General features: G+C 42.8%; 1 protein-coding gene across 4 annotated transcripts in view; it reads left to right on the top strand.

Annotated features, from left to right (window-relative positions):
• dlgap1a (discs, large (Drosophila) homolog-associated protein 1a) overlaps window positions 1-25,000 on the top strand; it is a 71,413-nt gene that overhangs the window by 38,808 nt on the left and 7,605 nt on the right. For 2 of the 4 annotated variants that reach the window (XM_027142818.2, XM_027142820.2), the window contains exons 2-5: window positions 8,254-9,334; window positions 15,094-15,305; window positions 17,613-17,790; window positions 17,882-18,125. In XM_027142818.2, the coding sequence (XP_026998619.1) occupies window positions 8,315-9,334; window positions 15,094-15,305; window positions 17,613-17,790; window positions 17,882-18,125 (1,654 nt within the window). In that variant the 5' untranslated portion in view covers window positions 8,254-8,314. The remainder of the gene's footprint in view (window positions 1-8,253; window positions 9,335-15,093; window positions 15,306-17,612; window positions 17,791-17,881; window positions 18,126-25,000) is intronic. The other 2 variants (XM_027142819.2, XM_027142821.2) reach the window with 2 other exon arrangements.

Here is a 25,000-nt window from a genome sequence, read left to right as displayed (position 1 = left end):
ATGAAATTCATGATTTGTTGATTTCTTTTAAAACGTGTGTGTGTGGGGGGGGGGTGTTTGAGAGAGAGTGTGTGTGAATGCTTTTAAAGGCGCATGAACATTTTGGTGCAGGGTTTCTGTGATTTGTACGAAAGCCATCTGTTTCCATGGAGATGTTCACCCTCTGTCCGTCGAGATATTTCTGGTGTGGAACTTATTTGTACACACACACACACACACACACACACACACACACACACACACACACACAGACTGTAATGAATACTTTCACAAAGGCCTAGTGTGCTGGATTCAGCTGTTTTGATTAACATAACTTAAAAGGAGTGCGTGTGTGTGTGTGTGTGTGTGTGTGTGTGTGTGTGTGTGTGTGTGTGTGTGTGTGTGTGTGTGTGTGTGTGTGTGTTTTCTCACAATGCTCTCTCAGCAAAGGTAATTTTGAGAAGAATCAGATCTCCAACTCTGTGCTTTCAGTTGCATCAGATCAGCGGTGGGTCTTAATCATGCATGAATGAAACATGGTTAACAATATATAGATGCAGGTGACCTCCAATTAGCATGACTGATTTGCACTCCTGAAGTTAGGTGTGTGTGATTCAGAATGCATTGGAACAATTATTGAAATACCTAAAAATGAATTACCTCACAATTGCTAGTTTCATTGTTTAACACTATATATGTTTTCTGGTCCTGAAATAAGCTCCGCCTTCCCATCATAATTTTTAGATGAAAATCAGAAATCTGGTAGGCAGAAGAGGGCACTAAACATTACACACTGCCACTTTAAACAGACTGAAAACATGTGAACACTTCACCGTAGATGAACACGTTGAGGTGATTCTCACATAGCAGTCATACATTGACCTAATGACGTATGAACACACTTCTGCTTGCTCTTCCTGTCTCTCTGTTCCCCTCTCTCTCTCTCTCTCTCTCTCTCTCTCTCTCTCTCTCTCTCTCTCTCTCTCTCTCAGTTCATAGTCTCTGTGTGCGTGGGAAGAGACGGCATCTATCCGAGTTGTGTTATATTTCTAGCTCACAGGAAGACTGCAACAAAAGCTTCTGAGTCACTGAAATGCACAATAAGGACCGATGCATCGATTTAGTACGTGCACCAGAGCCGCTGCTGCTGTACGAATGCCGGCTAACTAAACAATCAGCTGACTTCAAAGCCTCTCTCCTTCTTTATTTCTGAAAGAGTGTGGAGTGAGTGGGAGGATGCCGAGCTGTACGCAGACAGAGCCACTTCTCACCGCTGCACTCTCAGGCTAATCATTAGCAGACACCTTTGCTCATTAAGGTACTAGCTGATTTGACATTTTGAACATTTTTCAGCCAGACACGAGTAACAGGGTTCTGCAGAAGCATAATCCCGCTTGCACTAAATAAATGTCAAGTGATTATTGAGTTATGGTGAGAATCAGATGACAGGCCTGTATACATTATTAATCAGGCTCCTGTCCAGCTTCTGACTGCTGATCAATGTATCTGCTGCACACTGTGTCTGTTAGCTTCAAGTCTTGTCGAGTCTGAGATGAAGGGAGTAGAAGCGAGGAAAGGAAGCGAAAGAAAACAAAAAGGGAGGGCAAGAAGAAAGGAAAGGGGAATAAGAAGGTGACTTGAAGGTATGATAGGGAAATAGGAGGAAGGAGACAAGGGAGGGAAAAGGAGATAAAGGAAGAAAGGATTGAAAGGGAAAGTGGAGAAAGGGTAGAAAATGGAATTAAATGAAAAAAATAAGGAGATAAAACAATGAAAGGAATAAAGGAAGGAATTAATTAAGCAGAAGAAATGGGAAGGATAATGGAGGGATGGAAACAAAGAGGAAGGTAGTCTTTCCCATTTGCTACCTTCTTCTTTGTTTTCAAGAAGAAGGAGACAAAGTATGTTAAGGGAGATTAAAGGATAGATTAAGAGATTAAGAATAAACAAGGAAAGAAGGAAAGAGAGATAAAGGACATGAAAAGGAAGGACAAAAATTGAATAAAAGGAAATAATAGAAGGAAAGGAAGGAAGAAAAGGTAGATGAAGCAACAAAAAGGAGAGAGGATTATAAAGTAAAAGGAAAGAAGAAAAGATAATGAAAGCCAGTAAAAGGAAATCGGAGGATGGAATTGGAGGGAAAGAAAAGGAGAGGAAGGAACAGTAGCTGAATGAGGGAAGTTAAAGAAAGGTGTAAGGAATAATAAGAAGCAAGAAGAGAGAAACAAGGATTAATAAAGGAAGGAAAAAATATGTAAGAAGGAAATTAAAAGTAATGAGTGACAAGGATAGGAAATAAGGAAAGAGAAAGAAAGAAAAGGGCAGTGCATCATTTGGTAACTCCTCCTCTTTCTTCTGTTGTTTTGTGGTTAAAAGCTGGCAGTTTGCTTCATTTTTATGTAGCGGTATTTTATTCTGGAGGAAAACGAGCTTCTGAGGTCAGACTGTAAAATTCGATTAATGATCAGGGAGAAGGGACGTCCTCTCAAGCGCTCCTGTTAGCAGTCCCATCATCACCTACTGAAAAAATTATTAAATCAAATGAAAATGAATAACACTGCAGTTCAGGACCTAATCAGGACTGTGACGCCACCTGAGTGCTGAGTGTGAACACTTCTGTCGTTTCTCTACACTTTTCTCCATCTTCATCTTCTGCTCTGCTGCTGCTCGACTCCCATTACCTGAAATTAATTACTCCCACTGTTAGGCCCGTACATGTTTATGAAGCAAACAGATGGAGATTTCTGCACAGAATTTGCGAAGATGGCCTTTGTAATTGACTGTAATAATGATGGTGTCAGGTGACAAAGCTAATTAATGTAATTGCATTGTTTGCTGTGGTTAATCAGGACATGGTGATGTTGGAATAAACAAAATAATCTTTCTATTAAATCTCACCGAGACACACTGCCTTTATTCAGACTGACAGGTACAGAGGCTCCTTTATTCAGAGTGATGGGTAAAAAAGGCCACACCTCCTTTATTCAGACTGAAAGCAACTGAGGCCACACCTCCTTTATTCAGATTGACAGAAACTGAGGCCACACCTCCTTTATTCAGATTGACAGAAACTGAGGCCACGCCTCCTTTATACAGATTGACAGAAACTGAAGCCACACCACCTTTATTCAGATTGACAGCAATTGATGTCATACCTCCTTTATTCAGAGTGACAGGAACTAAGGCCACACTTCCTTTATTCAAACTGATAGCAACTGAGGCTACACCTCCTTTATTCAGACTGACAGGAACTTAGGCCACACCTCCTTTATACAGACTGACAGGAACTGAAGCCATACCTCCTTTATTCAGATTGATAGCAACTGAGGCCACACCTCCTTTATTCAGACTGACAGGAACTGAAGCCACACCTCCTTTATTCAGATTGACAGCAACTGAGGCCACACCTCCTTTAGTAGGGATGAGTAGAGAAAGAGGAATTGAAGAGGAATTAGCATAGCTGCTGTTCATAATATTAGCAAGCCCCAGATGATAATGTACATTTGATCAAAAATTCTTCTCTATTCATACTCTATTCAAAAGGTGGTGTGGAACTGAGGCCACATCTTCTTTATTCAAACTGACAGGAACTGAGGCCACACCTCCTTTATTCAAACTGACAGAAAAAAGGCCACACCTCCTTTATTCAAACTGACAGGAACTGAGGCCGGGGGGCAAGGTGGCTTAGTTGTTAGCACGTTTGCCTCACACCTCCAGGGTCGCCTTCACCTTGTGTGTGCAGAGTTTGCATGTTCTCCACGTGCCTCGGGGGTTTCCTCCGGGTACTCCAGTGTCCTCCCCCGGTCCAAAGACATGCATGGTAGGTTGATTGGTATCTCTGGAAAATTGTCCGTAGTGTGTGAGTGAATGAGAGTGTGTGTGTGCCCTGCGATGGGTTGGCACTCCGTCCAGGGTGTATCCTGCCTCGATGCCCCATGACGCCTGAGATAGGCACAGGCTCCCCGTGACCCGAGAAGTTCGGATAAGCAGTAGAAAATGAGAGTGAGGAACTGAGGCCACACCTCCTTTATTAAAACTGACAGGAATTGAGGCCACACCTCCTTTATTCAGACTGACAGAGAACCAGAATGACATTGGTAAGTCAGAGAAATAGTTTTCTTTTTGTTTTGTTTTTTAAACAGATAGTAGATATTTGGTCTCCTGCTGTGACAATGGTGGTAATAACACTACTCCCATCATGGGGAGGTTTGTTACCATGTGTCTTTTTACATTACAAGAGATTTAAAAGAGTCTCTTTTCTTCTTCGTGGATCGCTCTCGGGGCCGCTGCAGGGAGGTAACGTGAGCCGTTAGTCGTTTCTCATTCTGCACATCTCAGGGGCCTTCAGGCAGAATGGCATCATGGAGATTTGGGAAGTGGTGATTGTGCTTTTATAGGCACTTAAAAACAAGGACTTATGTAATCCACACTGTATGAAACAAAGCCGGTGGAAGAAACCATTGCAGTCAGAGCAGATGACTGTGTGTTCGGCTCGTAATGAGATGTGGTCTATTAAACGGTGTGGTGTCAAATTGATGTACAGGGAGTGTGGCCACTGTAGTGTACATCATACTAATTGGAAGGGGCAGTGGGGACTCTGTCTGTGTGTGTGCATGTGTGTACCTGTGTGTGTGTGTGTGTGTGCTGAAGTACTACTGATGTAATAAAACTTTAATGCTTTCTCTAAGTCCACTTCCTACAATAAATATAAGATGTCGCTTCTGAGGACGACCCAGTGCCAAGTCTTATTTTGTTTTACTGCTTTTCCTTCGATTTTTACTGCCTCTATTTTTCCTCGATCGCTGTGCTTTATAACCTTCAGGCTCCTTTTGTACCTTGAGTAGGTGCTTTGATTTGTACAGTGTAACCTTTATGTTATAATTCTGGCCTGAGTATAATTATATTGCACCGACATGGTAGTGTTTTTACTCTAATTATTATTTTTTTTTTTTTAAATCTGCACTTTCATTTGTTTGTTTGGTGAAAACCTGCTTATTGTTATATATAGACTAACAAGCAATATAGTTATTGATAATATTTAGCTTGTTGATGTAAAAAGCAAATTTGGTACATACAGTACAAAATACAAAATACAGTTTGGTTGCCTGAAGCAATATTTTTCACTATTGCTGTTGCATGCTTTATTGCTTTAATCTAGATTTGTTGATGGGGGACAAGCTAAGCTAAGTGGAGCAGAAATTCTGCAGGACTTAATCGATATCACCTAGTATCACACAGTATACACTCATTTTATTCAAACTCAGTGTGTGGTGGGAAAAGCACCTGGTTCGGAGCACACAAACAGTGAAAAACAGAACAGAGGTCAGTTTTATAATGTTTGAGTAATAAATAACAAGGTAAAAAAAATCTGTAAAAAGTACCAATGGTGAATTGTATGCAAAGCAAATATGATGAAATGATAAATGATGAAATGACACATGAATAAAAGAGTTTAATTAAACCTTTAAAATAACCTACTTTGAGTTCACATGTTTTGCAGTCACTTTCACGTTTTGATTAATCTGTTCTCCTATGTTCTGATCTGTTCTGTGAGTTTTTTTTAGCTGGCTGAACAACAAAATATGTATGCTGCTACATTCCATATACAAATTAGGAGTAAAGTGGATATTTAGGATGGGTATTTAGTTGCTCGGTTACATAAAACACATGAGGTATTGTCATGAACGTGGGACAGAACAGACCCAGATGCAGGATGGCGAAATAAACAGGGTTTAATAACACAAGAACACTAAACAGGACACGGACTAAAGACAGGACAAAACAACAGTAGAAGGCAACGCGGCACAGTTAAATATACAGGGTAATCACAATAGGAAACTGGTGTGTAGATAGGGAGGAGAAGACGAAGGCGGGGCAGACACGTGACGAGGAACGTAAACAGATGCACGTGGCCAAAGTCCGGGCTGAGTCCTGACAGTCTTGCCCCCCCCAGGTGGGGGGAGCAAGGCACACGGCGAGGCAGGTGGGCGGAGCAAGGCACACGACGGTGTAGCCAGAGAGGGCCGAGCGACGTCCACAGCCTTGCTGAAGGGCCGAGCGACGTCCACAGCCCAGCTGAAGGGCCGAGCGACGTTCACAGCCGAGATGAAGGGCTGAGCGATGTCCACAGCCGAGCTGAAGGGCCGAGTGACATCCACAGCCGAGCTGAAGGGCCGAGCGATGTCCACAGCCGGGCTGAAGGGCCGAGCGACATCCACAGCTGAGCAGGGGGGCCGAGCGCTACCCCCTACGCACCGCGGCCAGTCCCACCTCTCGGAAACCAGGAACAGGGATGGAGGGCAGGGGGAAAAAAAAATCCTCCACCAAACAGAAGGGCCAAAATCCATAAGGGCCAACAACGGGCCTGCAACACCCCCCGCGGACAGGAAGTGGGGCAACGTCCTCCACGGAAACCAAATGTGAAGCGACGCCCCCCACCGGACAAATGCGGGGCGATGTCACAGGACACCGAAAAAACTAAACAAAACTCGGGCTGGTGACATGGCCCGCACACAGGAAGTGAGGCGGTGCCCCCCGCGGAGAAACTGGAAGCGGAGCGGCGTCCCTCACCGGAAAAATGCGGACCGATGTCACCAAAACCGCGAAGTCCAGGGGGAAAAAAAAATGAGAGAGACCATCAGGACCATCCTGCTGGGTCTCGGTGCGGCGGAATCTTCTGTCATGAACGCGAGACAGAACAGACCCAGATGCAGGATGGCGAAATAAATAGGGTTTAGTAACACAATAACACTAAACAGGACACGGACTAAAGACAGGACAAAACAACAATAGATTCCGCGCTGCACAAGGCAACGTGGCACAGTTAAATGCACAGGGTAATCACAATAGGAAACAGGTGTGTAGACAGGGAGGAGCAGACGAAGGTGGGGCAGAAACGTGACGAGGAACGTAAACAGATGCACGTGGCCAAAGTCCGGGCTGAGTCCTGACAGGTATCATATGGGAATTTGTAGTTTCTTAGCACTGCAATCATGCAGGTGGTATGGATGATAGATGGCATGTTCGTTTTTACTAATACACTTTACACTGCCACAACACTTAGTACAGTCTTTATTACAAACCTGACCCCTGTGGTTCTCTAGTTCTCTGTACAATGGCTCCCTTGAAATGAGCTCTATTCTTCCTGTGTCTATATATATATATATATATATATATATATATATATATATATATATATATATATATATATGTTTGTGTGTGTGTTTGAGATCAGAGGCTTTGTGCTCCAAGCCACTGTAGCCCTCTTCCATTACATTGTCACAATGCCCAATAATAACCTCTCTAATAACAGGTTAGACAGTTTTCTCTCTCTCACTCTCTCTCTCTCTCTCTCTCTCTCTCTCTCTCTCTCTCTCTCTCTCTCTCTCTCTCAATCACACTGTCCCTTCTCCACTCTCCCTCCTGTAGCGCTCTCTTCCTGAGGCAGCTTCGCCTCTTCATCTTCGACGTCACCGTAATTAGCACAGCTGAATAAGGCCCAGCTCACCACCTGCAATTACCCAGATTGTGGTTGACAAAGCGGCATTCTGAATGAAACGGATGCTGCTGTGTGACTGACAGAGTGCAATAATGAGGAGCAGAGATGCCACGAGGTGCATCACTGCTCTGTAGGGGAGAGGGCACGGAGACCTCCTTATGTACTCTGCTTCTCTGTTTTATACTCTTCAGCTAAATTTATCCAAACAGTTTGCACAAAAATAGCAAAATCAATCTTCATTTTGCGATTGCTTATGGAGATTGCCCACCAAGTGGGTGGGGTATTAGAAGGAGAGTAAAAGAAGGTAGATCCCAGAGTCAGTGGCAAAGTTCTTGAAATCATGAAGGAACCTCAGATCACTGCAGGTTTCTCAACAGACATGGTAAGCCCAAGTGTAGGTGCTGATCAAAACAGACATCCAAAAATGCACAGCAAAAGATAAAGTGAGCTCTGCTGTAAGTAAAGGGATATCTGAGCAATGAAACAGTGAGCTCTATAAGAATAGATAGAAGTAGAGAAATGGGACATTGCAATTGAAAATAACTCTACCTCTAGCCGTGGCCTCTCCATAAGCACCAGAAATTACCAGGGCGCACATCAGTTTTTTTCTAGAACAATAGGTGGTATGTTTCTGGTCAATTGACCCTGCACATTAAGGGCTTCAAAAGCATCAAACGTGGAGTCTAGAGACCTGGGAATGATTCGAGTGTATCATCTACCTATAATGAGCTTATTTTGTACAGTTGTTTATCGTATTTTTGTTTTACTCTCTACAGGTCCAGTGGGGAGAGTTCGGAGCCGTTAGTAGAGTGTGTGTGTGTACATGACCCTGGCCCCATGATGATGATGAAAGGCCTTTCCAGCAGCCGCAGCCACCACCACATGGTGGCCTGCGAGCCTTCGTATGACCCTATGGGTCACCACGGTGATCGCAAGCCCTACCTCATCAGCCAGATTGAGGCTCCGCCTCCTCCTGATCATCCGTATTATTCCTCACGGAGCTCGTACCAGCCGGACTGTGTGGTGCCGTACGGTACTTTCCCTCGGCGCCACTACAGCACAAGCCATGAGCCTAAGGAAGAGTGTGCTGTCGTCCCCTACACGGGTGGAATGGGACCTGCGGGAAAATGTCAACAAGTGCCAGTTAACCTTCTGGAACATCTGGATCGGCAGCTTCCAATGGCACGGGATGGCTATCACACGCTGCAGTATAAACGGGCAGCGGCTGCAGCCGCTGCTTTAGAGCAGCGCAATGATAGTCCTGGGCGTATACGGCACTTGGTGCACTCTGTGCAGAAACTTTTTACCAAGTCACACTCATTAGAAGGGCCTCACCATGGAGGACATGGGCATGGACACAGTAAGAGCAGTATGAATGGAAGCAAAGCTAGTCCTGATGGAGAAAACACGCCAGCACCAACACCACGGCAGCGCAAGCGGAGCAAGAGTCGCGAGCGCTGCAAATCAGCAGAGCCCAAGCAGCGGACACCACCCTCAGGATACTGGAGCTCAGATGAGCTGGAGCGAGATGTCTGCCCTCTGCGCCACGCTGCGCCTGGCATCATGACCGTAGGGCGTCATCCGGAGCGGGCACAGTCTCAGTACTTCCTGGAGGCATGTGGAGCTGAGCCGACGCTGAAGAACTCGCGCAGCAGCAGTGATGTGGCCAAGTGCACGACCTGCGCCATCACGGCACCGGGCTCTGATGTGGCACAGCTGGCGAAGAAGAGTGCATGGTCGTCCTCTCTCACGGTGAGCAGGGCGCGCCAGGTGTACCAGCAGGCTGCTGTAAATCTAGATAAGGCGCTAGTGAAAGCAGAGGCTTGTCAGCAGGAGCGCACTTGCCAATTCTTGCAGGTATGCCAAATCCAAATTTAAAAATTTCAACCCTCCTTATGAATAATTTACCCCCTGCACCCCCATGCTTACCTCACCCACCTTCACTTTCACCCTCACCACCACCGTCACATCCTCTTCCTCCTCCTCTCCTCCTGCTTCTTCCGGAGGGAGGCTCCAGCTTTGATTTGAGTTCTGCTGAGAAGTAAGTGCAAACCACTAGCCGCCTTACTTTCTAGTTAGATGATCATGTATTATTTCTGGTATTTCAATTAACCTCTGAACCTTTAATATTTCATCTCTTTCTCTATAATTTCTTCCCAGTTCTTTCTATCATTTATGCATTACTGAGGTGGTGAATATTAGACTGTCACAATTACAACATCACTGAATAATCTGAAATATTTGAGTTGATCGAGATTGACTTCCCTTTGAAAGTGTAGACAAAGATTCTGCTAACTTGTATGTTCAGTACATGTAAGTGTACAGTAATTAAGAATAGTTTTCTATTTAGAATAGTGTCAATGAAGAAAACACAATAAGGATAACATTCACATCATGATGTACATTTAGAAATGTTTTGCTCCTCATAATAACATGGTCATCACACTTGTTATTAATGCAGAATGCAGTGAAAAGTTAAATGGAAATAATTCAGAATGTCATGATTGTGACAGGTCTAATGAGTATGCATGTGTGAAATAAAGAAGGGGCAAGGGATGGGTGTGTACATGTCTGTTTAATTACATTAAATGCAAAGTGGTTCCCACGTGATAAAGCGAGCATCTGCGGATTTCAAATCCTGAATTAAGCGTTGACTGTTTTGTTTCAAAGGAAGATGTGGAAGCCTTCGTTTTATCACATGTTCAATTATTTAAATCTGCATAAAAGCACTTCAGAAGGAGAGCAGAGTGCTGATGGTGGGTTGCATCACACGATTAATTATTCAGATAGCTCAGCTTTCGGGTTCGAGCCTTACTACCTCGTGTGGCACCAGTTGCCTGGAGAGCACATCCTGAAACTGAGTGCCATCCAACCTTGGGTAAACAAGAGGCGGAGCTTAGATTCAAATTTTATCAGGCTGTTGGAAAACATGTTAGAATTTGCTAACAAATTTTAGCTCTCTTGCTAGTAAACTTGTCTAGAACGAATTTAACATAAATCAATTTTGCAAATCAAAGTGAAGTTAAGCTCCGCCCTTAAGCCGTCTCACACTCAAAATCAGGATGCGATGCATCACAGTGTCAATTTCAGTCTATTATACAGATAAAATACAATACAGATACATTGCTACAAACTATGAACAGATATTCAACTAGCATAAACATTGTAGTAATACAATTCATCTTGTATACCCTGCTAGGCTAAGAACACAGTCATGAATGATGCATATGAAATGCTAATATGCTGCATATAATGAACTGGGACAATGAAATATTAATAGACATTTAGGGTAATAATTGTCTTTAAAGGGTCATTACACACAGACCTGCAGTATTTTGTATTACGAACACCAAAAATATGAGATGCTAATAAAAACTGATGAAAAGTTGTGGGTAATAAATGTCTTTAAAGGGTCATTAAACATGAGACCTGCAGTAATTATCACAGCATTGTAGTGGAGGGACAAATAAATACCACCTTGACATATGCTGAAACTAAGCTCACGGTTACTCACTGTTACAGTACAAACACTGTAGTTTGTGGTCATAAATAAAGACCCAGTTAAGGGGGTGTGGCCTCTGTCACTCAGTTCCAGTTAAGGAGGTGTGGTCTCTATCACTTAGTACCAGTGAAGGAGGTGTGGCCTTTGTCGCTCATTTCCAGTGAAGGAGGTGTCGCCTTTTGTCGCTCAGTTCCAGTAAATTGGTTTGGCCTCTGTCACTCAGTTCCAGTGAAGGAGGTGTGGCCTCTGTCACTCTGTTCCAGTGAAGGAGGTGTGACCTCTGTCACTTAGTTCCAGTGAAGGAGGTGTGGCCTCTTTCGCTTAGTTCCAGAGTTCTCTAGTTCTCTCTAGTGAAGGTTTGCTTTATGAGCCTCCTTTTCCAGTGAATAGGTGTGACCTCTGTGCTTATCAGTATCACTGAAGGAGGTGTGGCTTGTGTGGCTCAGTTGTACTGTAGGAGGCATGGCCATTTGATCCTAGTGAAGGAGGTGTGTTCACTGCCTGATAGACTCAAAGGAGGCGTGTCCTTGGTGCCAGTCGGTGTCAGTGAGCGAAGTGTGGTCTATATGTTTGTCAACCTCAGTACATGAGGTGTGGCCTGTTGGCTAACACTGTCACAGAAAGAGGTGTGGCCTATGTTCTTCAGTCTTATTCAAAGAGGCATAATTTTTGGTTAGTTCTGATTAAGTAAGTTAAAGTAAGTGTTGCAATGAGCCTTTTTGGAGACAAAAGGCACTGATGTTGGATGAGAAGTCGCAGTCTTTGCTTTAATTCATCTCAAAGATGTTCTTTCAGGTTGAGGTTAGGAATCTGTGCAGGCATCAAGTCCCTCCACATCAAACTTGCTTATCTGTGTCTTTACGGACCTTGCTTTGTGCACTGTTGTGCACAAGCCATTTTGGAACAGGAAGGGGCCATCCCAACTGGGTGCATGAAATTGCCTAAAATCTCTTGATATGCTGAAGCATTAGGTGTTTATTTCACTGGAAGCATACAGAGAATCATGATTCGTCACTCCAGAGAACATGCTTCAATTGCTCTAGAAACTTCTCTGCACTGTACACCTGTGTGCGCTGACCCCGGTCTGTGATTTTATGTGGCCTACTATGTGGCTGATTTGCTGTTGTTTCCAGCGACCCATCCTTGCACAAATGTTTGTAGAAGTAGATGTAGTCTGCATGCCTAGGTACTTGATTTTATAGACCTGTGGCCATGGAAGTGATGCATACACACAGACACACATACAGTACATTACATATGTGTGTGTATTGCCCCTTTCTCTATTGGTTTGTAATACTAGTAATAAAAATGAAAATTATATAAATGTAAACAGCACCTTTTCCATGCCAAAGCATGCTTCATGAATTTAATCAGAGACTAATATAGCAACCACATCCAACTGTAATAAAGAACACTTTAAAAAATGAAGCTTTAACAGACTAGAAGCAGAGAGATGCATTAGGAGTGATTGACTGTGATTCACAGCCTCTCAGTCACACATCCTCCTCCTTCTGAAGAGAGGGTTTCTGCCATGTTCTCTCTCACGCTCAGAAATTGCAAAGAATAACTTGTATCTCTCTCTCTCTCTCTCTCTCTCTCTCTCTCTCTCTCTCTCTCTATCTCTTTTTTTTTGGATGTGCTAAATTCAGAACCTTGGTTGCCATAGTAACTCTGAATGAATGTTCAATGCTTTTTTTTTTGGAACACTTTGATTGTGGGATGTGGGATGGCACTTTGCTTTCGAGCAAGGCGGTTAATCCCACTCGAGTGCTGGATGATCCCCCTGCCAAATTATCTGTAATGATGTTTTGATAGCGTGTCTAACAGCTGTTAGGACTTCTTAAGATCTCGTGTAAATTGTATGTATGTGTAAAAAGTGTGTGATAAAGAGAGAGAGAGAGAGAGAGAGAGAGAGAGAGAGCAAGCTTCTGAAGTTTGGTGAGGTTATGCTAGCATCCACCAAACCTAGACATTGTGCTTTTAGAAATTTAACTCCTTAAAAGTGTGTGAATTAATCAGGAACCTTTTTTTTTGGGAGCTCTGACCTTTTAACACAAACATTTAAACGTAGCATTTTAGCCCGTCTCGGAAGCCTGCTGTGAAAAATACCAGTTTTCCAAAGGAAGATCCAGAAAAGTATCCTGGACGGCCGTAACGAGCGGAATTGTATGCTGTGATGTTCGACAGGATCTTTTATCCTCTAAATGAGGCAGGAAGTCAGAGCAGTTTGGCGTGCTGGGAGCCTTGCTGTGGATTTCAGCTCAGCTGGGTGCTTAGAGCTCAGACTGTCAGGGAAAACTCCTAGTGTGTTTTGGAAAGTCGAAGAAGACAGCATCTGTGGAAGAGTTTCACAGAGATCTAGCATACATCAGGGGATGATTTAGTTTTTTTCATCAAACTTCCTGTCTACAGAGACACAAACACGACACAGATTAAAATTAACTAATGTAGCTAACTCACAAACTAACAAAGTATGAAGCTAGTAGAGGTGAGAGAACACCATAGCACAGTTTGAACATGTAAGGCACAAGTAAGCATGGAGAAAAAGCTTCTTCATAATATTAAGTATTTCATAAATTTACAAAGAAAATTATGCAGATTTAATGTGATATGAGATCCACTCAGATTCCTGTTGACACTTGAGTTTATTATGATATTTTGTTTTATCATTTTACTCAGCGAGATTTGTAGCGCCCTCAGCTGCCTGTGACAGTGCATTAGGAAAGCTAGGAGTGTACTTCCAAACACAAGATGTATGCCACATGTATCCCGCCCTCATCTGGAGCAGCGCACATGCGTGCTTATTTACAGAAATTAACATCTTTGGTGTGGTGTGATACCACAATTCATCAGCGGGGGTGCTGTAGAGCCATAAGATGTCATACCAGGCAACACTAATTTGCTGGTACCCCTGAATACTAGTATCCTGTGATTGATGGCTCAGAATTTCCGGAAGGTCATAAATAATAATAGTCCCAGGAAGGACTTTTTATGTGTAAATCATCTTGCTAGCCTGTTAACGTGTATGAATTATTTATTACATGCAGTTGTTTTTTTCTTTTTCAGTAGTATTTGATTTATAATTGTTGCATCAACTCATTTCGGTCATTATCTTTTTTAAATCGATGCGTCCGAGGTGCTTGTGTTTTGTCTGTTTTCACAAGATAAACAATAAAGTCACCTGGGTTACATTCACCATGTTGCCACTCTCAAATACCCTGCCCTCTAGTGGATAGAGCTTTTAATGCTTTGGATGCTGCTCATGTAGCAGCTACATAAGACCACATACACAATGTGGAAAAAAAATCACTGTTCTATCTCACAATATTAGGATGTACTGTTGTGCCATTGCCACACACTGGTTACTGGAGTTGAATATTTCTGTAAGCATCATGTCCTGAAATCAAAGCACCATCAGATTTTTATAAGTTTAAGCCTTGTGTAAGTGAAAGGAGACATTGCTTGTCACATGAACTTAAAAAAAAAACAGTTGTTGTGACGTGATGATCAGTTGCACAGCACCATCTTTAAGGAATAAACACATCCGTGGTTTTGTGTGTGTGGGCACATTGTGTTTTATCACTAACTGCCTTTTATACCCACAGTGACGCCAGGGCCCTCCGTTTCCATGGCAATGGTAGCTCTGCGCTGATTCACACTGTGGCACAGGAATTCTTTAACGTGGGATTTTTCGCTCAGTGTCATGTGAGAAATCAGGGAGAAATAAATCTGTGTTACAACACACACATACACAACATGCCTCAGCTGATTTACTTATGTATGTGAATGTACTTTAAGCTTTTAGAATCCTGCGTTAAGGTCAGATTGTGTGAATTGTTATAATTCTGTGAACTCAAACATGTGGATTATTTAATGGAGCTAATCTGAGTTTGTGTGAGCGAGTTGAGTCGAGACAGATGTTGTGATACGCAGGGAGGCATCGTTAGCCCAATCATGCGAGCTCACACCGGCAGCCTCATTAATTATCTCTGCCCACTGTGCTATGTGTGCGAGAGAGAGAGACAGGGAGTGAGATATGATGTAAACCATACCGAGGCTGTTGTAGAGACTTTTTAGGTTTGTATGTTATGGCGTGTGACCTCTGACCCTGCAGGTGCCTCAGGACGAGTGGGGGGCTTTCCCCATGGGGAAGGAAGATGACATCCCATGCAGACGCATGCGCAGTGGGAGCTACGTTAAAGCCATGGCTGAGGACGACAGTGGTGACTCTGATGGAAGCCCCAAACCATCACCCAAGATGCAGGCGAGACGAGCCAGCTACCTCAAAGCTACGCAGCCATCACTCACAGAAATGACAACGCTCAAGTAAGAGCATTACTGTACACACACGCACACAAACACACACTCACACACACACACACACACACACACACACACACACACCTGACCCCACCAACACTGCGTCCCTAGCGGTGGCTCCGCCTACTTTACCCCTACAGTAAATCATTCATGATATTTTTAACATTATTTTTTACATTAAGAATATATGATTAGTAGTGGACTCGAGTGTGTGCTACAGAAACACATAGGCTCTGTAGGCGATCCTCCCTCGGTGCTGATTTCAATTATAGTCTCGACCGAACCGTGGTTCCTTTCTTTATACGTGCAGTTTTAATTAACACCATGCAACCCGTTTTCCATCGAGTCTATGAGTAATTACTCTTAATTAGCCGTGGGCTTTTTTTTAAACTGCTGCACTGACACCGTGAAAGCATTTTATTCCCGTTTTGACGTCGGAGGTGTTGCAGGTGAAAAGCTCGCCGCATTCTCAGCAGGAGCCGAATTGATTTTTGCTGGCTTGCAGTATTATTGGTGTGAAGTATATCCAGAGGATCTGAAGTAATGAGAACAGTTTACTATAAACGCTACAGTCAGAGGAGTCGATGATTCCATAATCGGATAATTAGCCAGACCGATTTATTTGTTTATATCTGACTGTTTTCATGCGTTTAAACTAGCAAGTAGAAAACTGACATATGACAGTTCATTTTCTTCACATATAATGTGACGTGACACAAAGCTGTTACTTCAGAGTCAAACCAGCAATTATATACTTAATTGTATCTAAATTAATTATGATGACAAACGATTATCTCGATCGATTCCTCAGACCAGCCCTATAGCACCTGTGAGCTGACGTTCCTTCAGTTCCACACACACTCTTTTTCTTTCGTTAAATGTGTGTAGAGACATACACACTGAGATTGTGGGAGTGCCAGGAAGCTAAACAGCTAATCCAACTTGAGAATGAAGATATACCAAATGGACTGATTTCCACACTGATTATTGCACTAATTCCCTCATGTTTAAATAGAAGCTCAAACGGTTTTTCATCTGTGACACTAGGGACTCCTTTCATAAATGGTACATAATCAGGATTGCTAATCAGCTAATATAGCAAGAGAACTAACGTTTGCCACATTGTGACATCATGCCTAATGGAAATCCAATTTTTTTGAAAATGTACACAAACTGATTTGCAATATATATATATATATATATATATATATATATATATATATATATATATATATATATATATATATATATATATATATGAGAGAGGGGGGGGTGGTCTGCAGCATTTTTTGTGTGTGTGCGTGTGTGTGCGTGCGTGTGTGCATTTGTGTATGTAGCTTCCACTGATGTCTGGCCTGCCGATGCTGATGCTGCTGCAGCTGGAGGCAGTGTGTCTGCCTGTCAGCTGTGTTTGTGTGTGTGTGTGTGTGTTTACTGTGTGGGTGGCCTTAAATGAATTTCTTTTCTCTTCTTCTTTCTCTCTCTCGCTCTCTCTCTCCATACATGGTGCAGGCCTTCACCCGATTATGTGTTCTCGCTGTTCACACTCACTGAGGAAGTGAAGTGAACATGCCGACGACACACTGAGCATGTGCTCTGAGGGGGTAAAAATCTCCAGCTCCCCCATATCCTCCCAATCTGCCTGTCCCTTTTACTGGGGATTTCACAGCTTTAAATGTTGATGAAGTCAAAGCTCTGTAAACTCCCTAACATCCGCTTTGCACATCTGACGCCTGGACCATCTCAGCTGGAGTGAGCGCTCATGCCTGTCATTCACAGCTCTATAAATAAAACATCAGACTGTCAGCGGATCATGAAATGTAGCAGGACAAGCATTAGTGTGTATTGTTGCCTGATTGCTGAATTGGACAGTATTTGTGAATGCAACCGTACACAGTTTTATGAGGATGCTCTCTGAATTGTTTAAAGACTTCATTTTAAGGATCATATTAGAAAAATGCAAAATGTCCTGTTTTATTATTATTATTATTATTATTATTATTATTATTATTATTATTATTATTAAAATAAATTGAATGTGTGCTTTCTCTGCATGTTTATAGCTCATTGTTAATTAAGGAATAATGTAAATAAAAATTACATAAAATAAAATGCAAAATGTTGTTATTTTATTACCATACTTACAACTTATAAGTTTCAGTCTTAATTAGGTGAGGAAAAGCAATCACGGGTCAATGATATGCAGAATTTAGAAATAAAAATCGTTGCCCCTTTCAGGAGTTAAAAGAGTCGACTCTTACTAGTGAATTGGATCAAATGATCTGAAGTGAACGTCTCTATGTCTTTCTTCAGTATTTCTACAGAACATTCTCCGAAGCTACAGATAAGGAGTCACAGCTACCTGCGGGCCGTCAGCGAAGTTTCCATTAACAGAAGTATGGAGAGTCTGGATCCTAAAGCTCTTCTCGCCTCGCCTCAATACCGCTCACGAAACGAGAGCTACATGAGGGCTATGAGCACCATTAGCCAGGTTTGTGTGCTTTGACCTCTTATCAATACCTCTTTTTAGGGATATATAATACAGATATCATGAATTCTGGGTTGTATATTTTCTCCTGAAGGTGAGCGAGGTTGAGGTGAACGGACAGATCGAGGCCGTGTGTGAAAGTGTCTTCAGCGAGATGGAGTCTCAGGCCGTGGAGAGGGCTGCACTGGACTTGCCGGTTCCTGGGTGTTTCCGTATGCGGAGTCACAGCTATGTGCGTGCCATCGATCAGGGCTGCTCACAGGACGAGGATGGACCATTGCTGCCTGCGTCACCACCACGGACCACCACCACAGTCCGGACCATTCAGAGCAGCACAGGTCAGAATATAAACACAGTGTGCAAATGGAATTTACTTCATTGACCAATAGAGCACATGCATGGGCTGTGGTTATCTCTGAATTTTAACAAGAGATCCAATCTAAGGTGGTGTAAAATATCAGCAGTGTACAAATCTGAAAATGTATCAATACTTCCAAAACTGACTATAAACACATGTTAAGAAAAAGATTTGGCTTTATATGCAGATTTAGCACTGTGCTCTTTTTTCTGATGTTTATGGTTCCTGAATTAGGTCTAGGTCTTAAAAATAATGATGCTAAAATTATGTTTTAAAAAAGAACTAATAACTGTTTTCCCAGCAAGAACGTGATTCTTATGTGGAAAGATTTAATTACTGGAAAATGATTCAGTGTAAGATGACATGAATCCAAACCAAGTAAAATGTTTGCGGTCATTTTAACGTCACAGAGTGAACATTTCAAAACAGCTTCTTACAAATCTCTAACCTGAGCCGCTCATTGTGATTTCACACAAAGCCTGTCAAACGTTTTCAGCTTTAAACCGCTCCCTCAGCTCTGGTGAATTGCTAGATGAATCGATATTGATTTGTTCTTGTGGTTACCCTCAGAACAGGAAGTGGCTGATTGGTTGTATATTACAGCGTTTAGGATGGTAAGGGAATAAATATTGATTGTTGTTGATTGAATTCTGTTTAAACGGATGAATTATTATGTGGGAACATGAGAGCAGCGAAAAACGTGTAAATTGACCAAGTTCAGCGTACCCAAGCTGTAGAGTGATAAATCAGGGATAAATCGGGAAACAGTGCATAAACCTAGACAACTGATGACATCATCGGGTTCACAGTATCCATGGTGAGGTCACGTTTTTCCCTCAAGTCCTCTAGTCTATGAGACAAGTGTCTGTTTCAAAGTTTCATTTTTAAAAGGTAGATGATTTATTGTATTGTGATTTAATGTAAACCCACATCCCAAATCAGGAGGTGAATATCAAAATCTGGCAACCTCAACACACTCGGGATGAAAGTGAAATAAAAAGGAAGTTATTGCATTCATTTCTATTTGAGTCATTTAATTTACTTTGATTCATTTGATTCAGTTTGATTCATTTGATTCACTCTGATTTATTTGTTTCACAATGATTTGATTCAATTTGATTCATGTTTGATTCACAATGATTTAAGACAATATACAAAAGCTCGGTTTAAATGCAAAACTGTTACTTTTATAAAATTTCTGTTATTATTCATAACTTTTTTAATTTTTCTTGAGCCCTAATATACTATCAAGCTTTGTTCGTGGCAGTAATTGAGGAAGAAAATAAGAAAATGCTTCTTTGCTGACGGACTTGACCTTCAAATAGAGGCACTCGGGTTTAGTCACATGGAATGCATTTGGGATGAAAAGATGTTATTAATACGCTGTAGGAGGAACAGTTGAGGTGTGACTTATTGTGGCACTCACACAACAAATTGACGCTGAGAGAGTCATCGAATGGATGAGAGACAAACTTGTGTTTCATCTTTCTATCTGAAGTGCACTTTCTTTCTCTGCACTAAATAGCTGCGTTTAGAGTCTTTGTGCTGCGTCTAATTTGATTTCTGTCTGTTTTCGAACACGAGATGTGCCCATGTGAATTAAAGAAATGAAAAATGAGTCTATTTTTGTTATATAAGATATCCTTTAAACATTTGTCCTAATGTCTTAAGTAGCTCGTGCCTTTTTACTGTCATTTTCATAATATGAAAAAGCTGCTCTTGTGACACAACTCTAAATCTTTTGCACAAACTGGACATTTGGTGCCAAAGAACAAAATTTCCTGAAATCAAACAAGTATACTCTCACACCATCACATACACCACACCACACCGCTACCTCCCACACACACATCTAACACCATCACATACACCACACCACACCGCTACCTCCCACACACACATCTAACACCATCACATACACCACACCACACCGCTACCTCCCACACACACATCTAACACCATCACATACACCACACCACACCGCTACCTCCCACACACACGTCTAACACCATCACATACACCACACCACACCGCTACCGCCCACACACACATCTAACACCATCACATACACCACACCAAATCACTACCTCCCACGCACACACATCTAACACCATCACATACACCACACCACACCGCTACCTCCCACATACACATCTAACACCATCACATACACTACACCACATCACTACCTCACACACACGTCTAACACCATCACATACACCAGACCACATCACTACCTCCCACACACACACGTCTAACACCATCACATACACCACACCACATCACTACGTCACACACAGGTCCCACACCATCACATACACTACACCAAATCACTACCTCACACACAGGTCTCACACCATCACATACACCACACCACATCACTACGTCACACACAGGTCCCACACCATCACATACACCACACCAAATCACTACCTCACACACAGGTCTCACACCATCACATACACCACACCACATCACTACGTCACACACAGGTCCCACACCATCACATACACTACACCAAATCACTACCTCACACACAGGTCTCACACCATCACATACACCACACCACATCACTACCTCAAACACACGTCTCACACCATCACATACGCCACACCACATCACTACCTCAAACACGTCTCACACCATCACATACACCACACCACATCACTACCTCAAACACGTCTCACACCATCACATACACCACACCACATCACTACCTCAAACACGTCTCACACCATCACATACACCACACCACATCACTACCTCAAACACGTCTCACACCATCACATACACCACACCACATCACTACCTCAAACACGTCTAACACCATCACATACACCACACCACATCACTACCTCAAACACGTCTCACACCATCACATACACCACACCACATCACTACCTCAAACACGTCTAACACCATCACATACACCACACCACATCACTACCTCAAACACGTCTCACACCATCACATACACCACACCACATCACTACCTCAAACACGTCTAACACCATCACATACACCAGACCACATCACTACCTCACACACAGGTCTCACACCATCACATACACCACACCACATCACTACCTTACACACTCGTCTCACACCATAACATACACCACATCACATCACTACCTCACACAAACACGTCTCACACCATCACATACACCACACCACATCACTACCTCACACACACGTCTCACACCATCACATACACCACACCACATCACTACCTCACACAAACATGTCTCACACTATCACATACACCACACCACATCACTACCTCAAACACACGTCTCACACCATCACATACGCCACACCACATCACTACCTCACACACACACACATCTAACACCATCACATACACCACACCACATCACTACCTCAAACACGTCTCACACCATCACATACACCACACCACATCACTACCTCAAACACGTCTCACACCATCACATACACCACACCACATCACTACCTCAAACACGTCTAACACCATCACATACACCACACCACATCACTACCTCAAACACGTCTCACACCATCACATACACCACACCACATCACTACCTCAAACACGTCTAACACCATCACATACACCACACCACATCACTACCTCAAACACGTCTCACACCATCACATACACCACACCACATCACTACCTCAAACACGTCTAACACCATCACATACACCAGACCACATCACTACCTCACACACAGGTCTCACACCATCACATACACCACACCACATCACTACCTTACACACTCGTCTCACACCATAACATACACCACATCACATCACTACCTCACACAAACACGTCTCACACCATCACATACACCACACCACATCACTACCTCACACACACGTCTCACACCATCACATACACCACACCACATCACTACCTCACACAAACATGTCTCACACTATCACATACACCACACCACATCACTACCTCAAACACACGTCTCACACCATCACATACGCCACACCACATCACTACCTCACACACACACACATCTAACACTGTCACATACCCCACATCACATCATTACCTCACACACAAACATCTAACACCATCACATACATCACACCACATCACTACCTCACACACACGTCTCACACCATCACATACACCACACCACATCACTACCTCAAACACACGTCTCACACCATCACATACACCACACCACATCACTACCTCAAACACACGTCTCACACCATCACATACGCCACACCACATCACTACCTCACACACGTCTCACACCATCACATACACCACACCACATCACTACCTCAAACACACGTCTCACACCATCACATACGCCACACCACATCACTACCTCAAACACACGTCTCACACCATCACATACGCCACACCACATCACTACCTCACACACACGTCTCACACCATCACATACGCCACACCACATCACTACCTCAAACACACGTCTCACACCATCACATACACCACACCACATCACTACCTCAAACACACGTCTCACACCATCACATACGCCACACCACATCACTACCTTACACACACGTCTCACACCATCACATACATCACACCACATCACTACCTCACACACACGTCTCACACCATCACATACATCACACCACATCACTACCTCACACACACGTCTAACACCATCACATACATCACACCACATCACTACCTCACACACACGTCTAACACCATCACATACACATACAGTACACACCACACCATGTACAAATACTGCATACACCATCACATACACACACACACACCATCACATACAGCACATTAGGCACACAAACACACACCCTGCACACACCATCACCACCACGCCATACAAACCAGCCATCACACACACCACACCATACACCCACACAAACACACACACGCATCCACCCGGATGTATTCCGTGAAAAGCTGACAGGTCTGACATTGAGAATATCGCCCTCTACCCCTCTGGCTATCCAAAAACCCCAGCTGAGAGCCCAGACGTGGCACAGACTCGCCATCTGCCCCGATACAGCCGACAGCATCAACAGGGTCAGAGCAGAAATGGAGATTTTTATCTTTTTATTATGCATGAAGGAAAGAAAGGCTTTCTGGCATGACTGACTCCTGTTAAAAAGTTCTGACTAGCACTAAGAAAGTGTGGACGACACAACAGTGTGATGTTACATTATGAATACACCTTAACATTTCCACAACACACTCTTCTGAGAATATGGTTAGTATCATCAGAACTACGACATCAGCCAAGTCCACTGCTGGACCTCAGACCACAGCGCTGCTGAATTCTGGTGTCTGGATTCTGATTGGTTAGAAATAGAAACAGAAAATCTGATAGAAATCATTGTTGTGATTGTATCTGTCTGCAGATTGCATTGATGTGAGAGGAGTTAAACCACGCTGCTGTTAATTAGCTTCCTTTTAAAGCAAGATGCTAAGAGCTTTATTTCCTTTAATTATGAGACTGAAGATCAGTTTCATTACAGGGCTGGGGTCAAGAGTTATTTATATGTGATGTGGGACTTGTCCCTACGTGTGTGTGTGTTTGGGGGGGGGGGTTGGTCTGCAATTCCTTTTTGAGGAAATTCTGAAGAGATTTTGAAAGGTGTTGGCCATAAGGGATTCTGAAGTAGGACAGCGAGTCGTTTTAAAAAAATTTTCTCGTTGTGAATTATTTCTCATAGATTATAATGCAGGATTTTTGAAGGGCTGCTTATACAAATGTTTATTTACACGAACCCAAAACACCCACACAAACATGCATCAGGGAACTTAAGGTCATTTTCTTGGGCTTTGTGTGTGTGTGTGTGTGTGTGTGTGTGTGTGTGTGTGTGTGTGTGCGTGTGTTTGTGTTTTAGTAATAAGAGGGATCACTGTTGTGTTATGAGACACATCTTCAGATAACCTCGGATGACGTTCTTAGTTACTTCTCCATTCGATATCGGTGGTGTAAGACGGTTTCTCATATGTTTACTCTCTGTCGGCTTGGACTCATCATCTCTCAGCATTGTTCTGCTTTCTGCAGTCTGTTTAAAATACTTCGGACTAAAACCATCAGATTTATATATATATATATATATATATATATACAATATGACAGATTCTTGTGAAATTGCTTTATCTACACAGCTTATAGCTTTAGCTACACAGATAATGTTAGCAATGCTTTACAATGCAGCCATGGACATATCTAAACAGAAATAAATAGATAAATGTGAAACTGATTTGTTCTGCTTTATATAGGCTCAAATATGTTTTGTTTTCACAATATTTTTGACTTCATGTTTGTTCCATGTCATGCAGGTTTGACTGAAGTATGAATTGAGCTAAAATTCTGATCTCGTTGTGGTGATCGTCCGGGGTGTCTTCACTTCACTTCTCTCTCTCTCTCTCTCTTTCTCTCTCTCTCTCTCTCTCTCTCTCTCTCTTTCTCTCTGTGTGTATGTAACACTGCACATTATACTCATTCACTGCTCACTCCCTCTGTAATTGGTCTCTTCCTGATGAACAGTGAGTCACATCCGACTGCGTTACGCTCAGCGGGGTGTAGGCGTCTCCACAGACTCGCCACAAATATCTGTTTCCAGAACTATTTATGGGCCATTATTCATGAATGTTCTTTGTGAAACTGTATTTGTATTTCTTTTCAATCCTTTTAATAAGGTCTATTTCTATCCTTAATGATGAAGTGACCTGTGCACTTTCACTCTCTGTGTTCCTGCAGTTCACCAATCAGACCACCAGAGGGAGTGTATGTAACTGTTCACTGTTAATCATGATATATAGCACGTGAGCCTTGAGCTGCCTGTAATAAATAGACAATAAGAAATTAAAATACATTATGAAAATAGATC

The sequence above is a fragment of the Tachysurus fulvidraco genome, chromosome 22 (genome assembly GCF_022655615.1).
Source record: "Tachysurus fulvidraco isolate hzauxx_2018 chromosome 22, HZAU_PFXX_2.0, whole genome shotgun sequence".
Lineage (NCBI taxonomy): Eukaryota > Metazoa > Chordata > Actinopteri > Siluriformes > Bagridae > Tachysurus > Tachysurus fulvidraco.
The sequence above is the reverse complement of the archived record's forward strand: the minus strand, read 5'-3'. Positions and strand labels throughout refer to the sequence as shown.